At 39.3% G+C, this 8,897-nt stretch overlaps 1 protein-coding gene across 1 annotated transcript; it reads left to right on the top strand.

Moving 5' to 3' along the window:
* Positions 1-673: 673 nt before the first annotated feature.
* Positions 674-8,697, top strand: LOC138981345 (serine/threonine-protein kinase ULK3-like; the record flags this gene model as incomplete). The annotated part of the gene is given in 9 exon segments (XM_070354234.1): positions 674-803; positions 2,117-2,257; positions 2,473-2,593; positions 3,952-4,056; positions 4,656-4,799; positions 5,136-5,218; positions 6,725-6,880; positions 7,891-7,996; positions 8,657-8,697. Coding segments are annotated over 9 exon segments (1,026 nt in total), but the record flags the coding sequence as incomplete, so codon positions are not given.
* Between the last annotated feature and the right edge of the window lie 200 nt (positions 8,698-8,897).

Below are 8,897 nucleotides of genomic sequence, written 5' to 3'. Positions count from 1 at the left end.
TAATGGTCATTTTGTTTTTAGTGTTTGTCACTAAACTTACGCATGCGGTACAGAGTATTCATCCGAGTGTATCATCATATTGCCGCCAAGAGTTGTCAGTTATCATAAAGGCATACCGTTCTAGTAATTTATCGACTCTCACCGCAGTGCAGAATTCGATGACTTGAATCAGTGCAACTGCAGACCTGGATTAATCTTTGTTAGTTAGCATTATCTTTTGAAGTTATAAACTTCACTGTTCACAGACAGCGAGTAAAGCAACATGATTTCCTACGTGGTTTCAGTCAGTGCTCAAGTTGCAGACTCTGTCCTTGTACATGTGTGTGGTGTGTGTGCCGTGTGTTTGTGTGTGTGTGTGTGTGTGAGGGAGAGGAGCCGGCGGCTCGGAGTTTTTGTGCAATAACGCCGCATCCTTTACTGAAATACTTCGCATGCCGAGTGACTGACCAAAATATCGTGAACTGCTCCTGCAAAGGGTATAGTACCTAGTAAACGCCCACCCCCAACTTTTGGGCAAAATTGGTACATTGGGGGGGTGGGCGTATACAAGGTATAGTTTACGGTACATGCTTTAGTTTGGTAGCGCAAGGTAGTGGCAAGGCCGCGTGCGGTCGCGTAGTATTTAGTCAGACCGGCTGCAAGGAACTCTTTTGTAAGTGAAAACAAGGTTCAAAATGGCGAGGCCTTCGTCTGCTAAGCAGAATGTCGTGCAACAAACAGTTGTTCCACAACTCAAACAATATGTTTTGACTGAAAAGATTGGAAGCGGCAGTTATGCAACGGTCTATAAAGCTTATAAGAAGGTATTTCGTCCAATATGTGTTCGCTTAAAAGCCAGATTCTTTAAAATTGACCGTTACTTTCGATTATTACTACCTGTTCCAGCAAACCAAAACACTCACAGTCACGCGCGCGCGGAGAACCAAATCATTTCAGTCAATCAATGTCTCAAACAGATCGTGGTTTTGATCGTAGTACTTTACTTTTGGAATGTTACACAAGTACGATCTGTTTCTAAGTTAAATTTGCCTATGTTTACCAAATATACATGTGTGTAATTGATGTAAACATTTCTACAACTTCATTTAGCTTTGCTGCCAGAGTTCTCAGGTATCGGGAGGGGTGGGGGTCGTTCTGGAGTTCTAGAGAGGCTACATGTAGCTAAGACGTGTACCTATAAATGTAGCTATGGCGTCAACTGTATAAGTTCTAAAATCTTGGTCCAGATTCACGTCAGTTCAACCCTAAAACTTGATGCAGAATTGACCATCTAATTGCAGATGGTCAGTTAATGAAGGAATTATAGGAACGCCCATGCTCGTTTCTGATGCTTTTCACGCTGTGTTTTCTTTATGCGCAATGCATATGTGTCTGAAACGGCCTGAGAATTATTATCGTTATGGAAAATTAATTTGAATTACAGGAGTTTCTTTGACTGATTCGGTCTAATTTAAACAAATCCACCCACACTTAACTTTTAGTTCCTGGAAGCAGCACACAAACCCTAAACATTTGCATGGCGGTTTACAATCCTGATTAGAAATAAACATGTCTATCTTCAGCACGTCTCCCTCTAGAAACCCTGGATATCTTATGTCTTATTATTGTTGGCAAGTACGCGTTACGACGTGTAGAACTTGACAAACATGTGAAGTAAAAGTTACATTCCATGACGATACCTGTACATGTTGCAGAACACATTCTAAAAAAAGTCATCTTCTAGAACACTCTATTAACTAGGCCACAATGGAGTTTGGAGACAATTTAAGTAGGAGACCAACAGTAGCTTGAATAACACGTAGGGGGGAAAGGAGTGTGACTTTGAGATGGACATGCCTGCTGAGGCCTGAGAAAGTTAATTCTGCATGTTTGTAAAGTAAAATAGAATATTCTATAACCCAAGGTTGGGAATTCGTCCGGCAAAACAATTGTGTTTCCATCCTTGAGAACACAGTGCCTGGTTTGCTGATGATGCTTATAGTACAATCATCATGCTTCAAAACCAGCTTGCAGCACAGATAGAATATGACTGTTGGATAATAAATTCTAACACTTGTAAACTTTTGTGTATGACGTGAACTATTAAGCGTTGATATCATTTCTCATTTCTTGGCAGACTGGAATTCGTGAGGTGGTGGCCATTAAGTGCATCTTGAAGAGCAGCCTGAACAAGTCATCGACAGAGAACCTCCTGACAGAAATAGAACTCCTGAAGAATCTTAAGCATAAGCACATTGTTGAACTTAGAGATTTCTTGGTGAGTTTTTAATGTGTCTGTAAATTATGATGTGTGTGAGTGCATTCGTGAGTGCGTGTATATGTGTGTGGATTTGTCCTTTTTTTCCAGGGAATGAGCATTTATTTATGCTTAAAAGTGAGATGTTATTTTGATGTAAATCCTGAGGTGTTTTTTTCTAGTTCCCTTTCTCCTCATCATTTTTTTATTTTTTTCATTTCTTTATGTGCTTTTAGTGGGACAGCAAGTTTATTTACCTGGTGATGGAATACTGTGGCGGAGGTGACCTCAGCCGTTTCATCCGCAGCAAGCGAACACTTCCAGAGAGGATTGTCCGCAAGTTCTTGCAACAGATCGGTGAGCATCAAGGGAAGAGATGAATGATGTCAGATCTGCATTTCGATGTCATCGTGGAATTTTGGCGTAACTCGATTCTTGGCGATTTTGATGGTTTTGAGCTTTAGACTAAGTAAATCATTCTCCATGAAAAATATTCTCTTATGTATCGATCGAACACTGGATTTCCCTTCTTTGAGCCATGTGACGTCAGAGGCCAACAAAACTTCATATTTAGGTGGCCAGTCGAGACTACAAAATAGTGCGTGTTCGTGTGTGTTGAATCATAAAAACTAAAAGGAACTCTAGTCTAACCAGAATTGATCGATACATCAATGTTATTTTTATTTTTGACCAAAAAATGACATTTTACACAGATCTCGGCCGTCATTGTTCACCTCGTCCGCTAGTGCGGTCTTGGAGGAACACTGACTGTCTCGATCTCTGTAAAATGTCATATTTTGGACAAAAATACAAACAACATATTGTAAAATACGACTGACAATGCATGATTTAACATTCTTTTATCTTTCTTTCCATACGAGGATCTTGGGTGTACTTTTGCTCTATGCCTTACTCGGAGTAGGATGCTTTGCAACTTAGGTTAAACTGCTACATGTCAGACTCTTTTTAAGAGGTTTAAGTAAAATTTAGAATAGAGTTGCTTATGTGCTTACCCCAATTACCTGAGTGGTTTCATGCACGCATTTAGATAAAAGAACAAAAATCTAAACTTAATTATCTGTACTATAGCTACAGCAGAAATTTTCTTCACAGAGAGTTAAAGTAATACAACGCATTGCTAAAAGAAGAAATAGAAACAATTGTTTTAATAGGATTGACCGTTATTTGTGATAACAAACAAAAGGCATGACTACATTAATTTTTTTTTTTTTTTTTTAAATTTCCAAGCACATCATTGTGGGGCGTTTAATCAAATAACATTTATCCATCCACTCACAATATTCTTTCGCTAACTTTCTTAGAATTCTACATATCATGATGCAATTCATAATACGATTCAAACGATGCAGGCACATCCATACATATTACAAAATATCATTTGAAAAAGAAAAGAAAAAAGTGTAATACTAAAACTCATACCGTTACATATTATTTTTTCGAGAAAAAAAATGGACACTGGTGTTATGTGAAAATGTAACTAACAGTAACACTTACACAACTATGCTTCTACATGTAATTTGTAACTGCTAATTAAAAATACTTTCCAACAGTAAAAACGATTTTTTTGTTTTAATTATATATTACGCACAAAATAAGGTGATTTAATTTATGCATCTGTGTCCTTTTACGAGCATGACTACATTTATACGTGGTGGTGGTCCTGGATCAAAATTTCAAACTGATTTGATTTTCAGGACTTGCCATGCAGTATCTACATTCCTTCAACGTGGCTCACATGGATCTGAAACCTCAGAACATTCTTCTCACATCTTCCTCCAACCCCATCATCAAGATTGCAGGTAAAGGGGGATAACAAGAAAGGGACAGATAAAAACGATCCAGTTGTGATTTATTTCAACTGACTTGCGAACCTTGCTTTCTAACTCATGTTTATTGCGTTATATCTTGCTGCCTATTACCACATTGCTCAATAGCCGTTTTCCAGAAATTAAACTCGGTCAGAATGTTTGAACGGTGTGGCAGCTAGAGTAATTAAGAGCCCCTGACATTGATGGAAGCTTTTCAAAGCTAGGCAAAGCAACTAGCACGCTGCGGGCATTAACCTGCGACGAACAACAAACTCTGGTGTGTATGTAATTGCGTGTGCGCTCGATATGATTCCCTTTTCTTTTGAAATTATGCACTTTGAAGGAATTATTTGCTGCCAATTGCCTGCTAATCATTGGAAGTCGTGATGTTGATCGACAGATGACCTAATTGACGACCTGTTGAGAGATTTTGACATGTGGGGGGGGGGGGGGGGGGGGGTGTAATTGAGGAGATCGTCAAGCAGGATTTTTGGATGAAGCAGAGAAAAAAAGAATTTGTTTGTAAACTGAAAGGAAGATTCTTGTTTTACTCCTTATTTTGGTTCATAAAGCTTTATTTCTCTTTTCAGATTTCGGTTTTGCCAAGCCAATGATGGAAGGAGATGAAATGCGAGTAATGCGAGGTTCACCATTGTACATGGCACCAGAGATCATCTGTCAAAGATCATATGACGCAAGAGTAGACTTGTGGTCCATTGGAGTCATCTTGTATGGTGAGATAGAAAACTTTGAAAAGATATCTGCTGAAAGCGAATAAAGAAAAAATAAATGATACAGGTTTACATACTTGTTATTTGATGTGCCAATAGTCTGCCTCATTTCTTTAGGATTCTCAATAGTCATGTATTTTGTACTTTGCCTGTTTTTTGTGCTTTCAAGCCTGCTTAATTGATTGTGATGAATAATTAATGTTCTTCTTTTGTATTTCTTATCTGTAGCTGTTATGCTCAGCTAAGACAGGGCAGTTTACTTACCATATATATTCGACAATGAAAAAATGATCAGTTTATTGATGTCAATTGCCAACTATCTTCTGCTTTTTCTTTCAGAATGTTTGTTTGGCAGAGCACCTTTTGCATCCAGTAGTTTCAAAGAGCTTGGGGAAAAGATCTGGGATTCCAAACCCGTAGAGGTCAGATTTGTTGCTGTCTGTTTCGGTTTTGGGTGGGTCTGTGTGTGTGTGTGTGTGTGTGTGTGTGTGTGTGTGTGTGTGTGTGTGTGTGTGTGTGTGTGTGTGTGTGTGTGTGTGTGAAAGAGAGAGAGTGCACGTGGGAGCTAAATGGAACCCCTCAAAGGCTGGCACGTCTTATCTCATCTAAAAGCCTAGCCAATTCGGAGATGGTGAGCCAAACTGTGTTCTCGAGAAATAGTGTGCTTTTAACATGAAGTATTTTGGGGGGGGGGGGGGGGGGGGGGGGGGATTGATAATAGGAAAGTGGATGTCCACTATTCCAAGAATAGAAACCACATGTGATGTAATAAGTAGACTAATATTCTTGTAAAAAGAGTACAACAACAAATATTTCAATCGACAACTTAACCTTGTGCCACATGGTTTCAGTTACCTCCAAGCGCTCACGTATCTTCAGATGACTGAAAGAGAAAACAAGTCGCGTAAGGCGAAATTACTACATTTAGTCAAGCTGTGGAACTCACAGAATGAAACTGAACGCACTGCATTTTTTCACAATGACCGTAGTCCGCCGCTTGTGCATAACGGAGTGAAACTGACGAGCCTGTTCAGCGGGGTAGTGGTTTCGCTGTGCTGCATAGCACGCTTTTCTGTACCTCTCTTCGTTTTAACTTTGTGAGCGTGTTTTTAATCCAAACATATCATATCTATATGTTTTTGGAATCAGGAACCGACAAGGAATAAGATGAAATTGTTTTTAAATCGATTTCGGAAATTTAATTTTGATCATAATTTGTATATTTTTAATTTTCAGAGCTTGTTTTTAATCCAAATATAACATATTTATATGTTTTTGGAATCAGAAAATGACGAAGAATAAGATGAAATTGTTTTTGGATCGTTTAATAAAAAAATAATTTTAATTACAAGTTTCCGATTTTTAATGACCAAACTCACTCATTAGTTTTTAAGCCACCAAGCTGAAATGCAATACCAAACCCCGGCCTTCGTCGAAGATTGCTTTGCCAAAATTTCAATCAATTTGATTGAAAAATGAGGGTGTGACAGTGCCGCCTCAACTTTTACAAAAAGCCGGATATGACGTCATCAAAGGTATTTATCGAAAAAATGAAAAAAACGTCCGGGGATATCATACCCAGGAACTCTCATGTCAAATTTCATAAAGATCGGTCCAGTAGTTTAGTCTGAATCGCTCTACACACACACACACACACACACACACACACACACACACACACACACACACACACACACACACACACACACACACACACACACACCACGACCCTCGTCTCGATTCCCCCTCTATGTTAAAACATTTAGTCAAAACTTGACTGAATGTAAAAAACAACACCTGTTGTTCAGGCTACAATGCAAAGTGCAACCCAGACAATAACATCTTGTTAAATGGACAACAACAACATATTAGTGGTATAATAAACAAACACAGAAACTTAATGTTGTTGTTTTAATTTCATATTTCAGTTACCGCCAGGTGTGGAAGTATCTGACGACTGCCGAGATCTGGTCTTGAGGCTGTTAAGACGTAACCCAGACGAACGCATCAGCTTTGAGGAGTTCTTCGTTCATCCGTTTGTGGACCTCATGCATACTCCTTCACCACACTGCATTGAGCATGCTGTACGTTTTTCCTGTGGTGATTCTAGTTGTTCGATGCTGCATTTCATGATACAGTCTGCATAACCAACAGATCTGTGTGTCAAAAGTGATGACCTCCCCTGTGTCCATGCAATGTATTCTTGGTAGAGCAATGTGTGTGTGTGAGTGTCTGTGTGTGCATGAACGTAAGGAGGCGTATGCTTGTACTTCTGTATTGCAAAATCGAAGGCTATACAGGCTGAACATTTATAATTTTTCTCTGAAACGTGCTTTTGCCTCGAAACTGCGCACGTGAAAAAGCTGCTGTTTTTGAGTCACTTGAGAAAATGTGACTCTATGTAATCGGTCAGTGTTAGTCTGTCCGGCCGGCCGTCCGTCCGGCCGTCCGTCCGTAGACACCACCTTAACGTTGGACTTTTCTCGGAAACTATCAAAGCGATCGGGCTCATATTTTGTTTAGTCGTGACCTCCAATGACCTCTACACTTTAACGATGGTTTCGTTGACCTTTGACCTTTTTCAAGGTCACAGGTCAGCGTCAAAGGAAAAATTAGACATTTTATATCTTTGACAAAGTTCATCGGATGTTTATTCTTTACATCAAAGTATTTACATCTGTAGCCTTTTACGAACGTTATCAGAAAAACAAGGGAGATAACTAGCCTTTTCTGTTCGGCAACACACAACTTAACGTTGGGCTTTTCTCGAAAACTATAAAAGTGACCGGGCTCAAATTTTATGTGAACGTGACTCCCAGTGACCTATACACTTTGACGTCTGCTTTGGTGACCTTTGACCTTTTTCAAGGTCACAGGTATGTCTTGAAGGAAAAAAATTGAAATATCATATCTCTGAAACTATTCATCGGATTTGATTCAAACTTTATAGGATTATTCTTTACATCAAATTATTTACATCTGTATTGTGTTGTGAATAGCAATTTCTTCCTGTCCATCTGATGCCTCATATAATATTCAGAACTGCGAAAGTGACTCGATCGAGCGTTTGCTCTTCTTGTTACTTTTTCTTCAGAAAAAGCTGGTGTCTGCTGCTGTGGCCAAAGATTCAGAAGGGGACTACAAAAGTGCTGTCAGTCATTACTGTGATGCATTGGCCTTTTTTGTTCCTGCCATCCATTGTAAGTGACTGCGGGTTTGAGGTTTTCAGACTGACTATTTCCCATACACTTGTTGTGGGTTCATGGCCAGCCACAAATGTAATTTCTCATTTTGGGATAAAGTATCATTGTATTGTATTGAAAGTAGCACGTAGACTTCCCTTTTGAATAGACGGGCGCAATGGCCTAGTGGGTAAGTAGCTGGCCTCCCAAGCAGAAGGTCATGGGTTCGAATCCTAGCAACGCCTGGTGGGTTAAGGGTGGAGATTTTTCAGATCTCCCAGGTCAACTTCATGTGCAGACATGCAAGTGCCTTATCCCCCTACGTGTGTACACGCAAGACCAAGTGCGCACGGAAAAGAGTTTGGTGGGTTATAGAAACACACAAATATCAAGCATGCCTCCTCCGAAAGCGGCGTATGGTAAAAACAGTCATACACGTTTAAACCGTTGGAGTTTCAACCCATGAACAAAGTAGAAGAAGAACAGATCTCTGTATGTGCTGTCATCCCACCTGCCTCTCCCAAAGCAATTCCAGTAGTACAATAACTTTAAATTTCTTTAGCAGAAGCTCGGAATATTCATCAGACCTGTCTCTTCACCAGTTGTTTGTGTGTTTCTTGTGTTCATGTTGCATTGTGTGCAGTAACAAAATGTTTATCTTTTCTTTTCTTTTTATAGATGAAAATGACCCTGCTAAAAAGGATGCATTGAGAGCAAAGGTATGAAAAAGTGCCTGTTCATTTTTGTTGTAGAATGAGTCATTCTCACATTTTGCTGTTTAGATTTTTTGTTTTTTTGGTAACATATTTTACTGTTACGATCACTTGGAGGTGAAAGTATGAAGTGAGATTTGCATTTTGTGTGCGGGTAGATTGTGCTGTTTATGAAATAATTGTTGTAGTTTTTCTCAGAATGTTGG

This window comes from Littorina saxatilis, linkage group LG1 (assembly GCF_037325665.1).
Source record: "Littorina saxatilis isolate snail1 linkage group LG1, US_GU_Lsax_2.0, whole genome shotgun sequence".
Lineage (NCBI taxonomy): Eukaryota > Metazoa > Mollusca > Gastropoda > Littorinimorpha > Littorinidae > Littorina > Littorina saxatilis.
The sequence above is the reverse complement of the archived record's forward strand: the minus strand, read 5'-3'. Positions and strand labels throughout refer to the sequence as shown.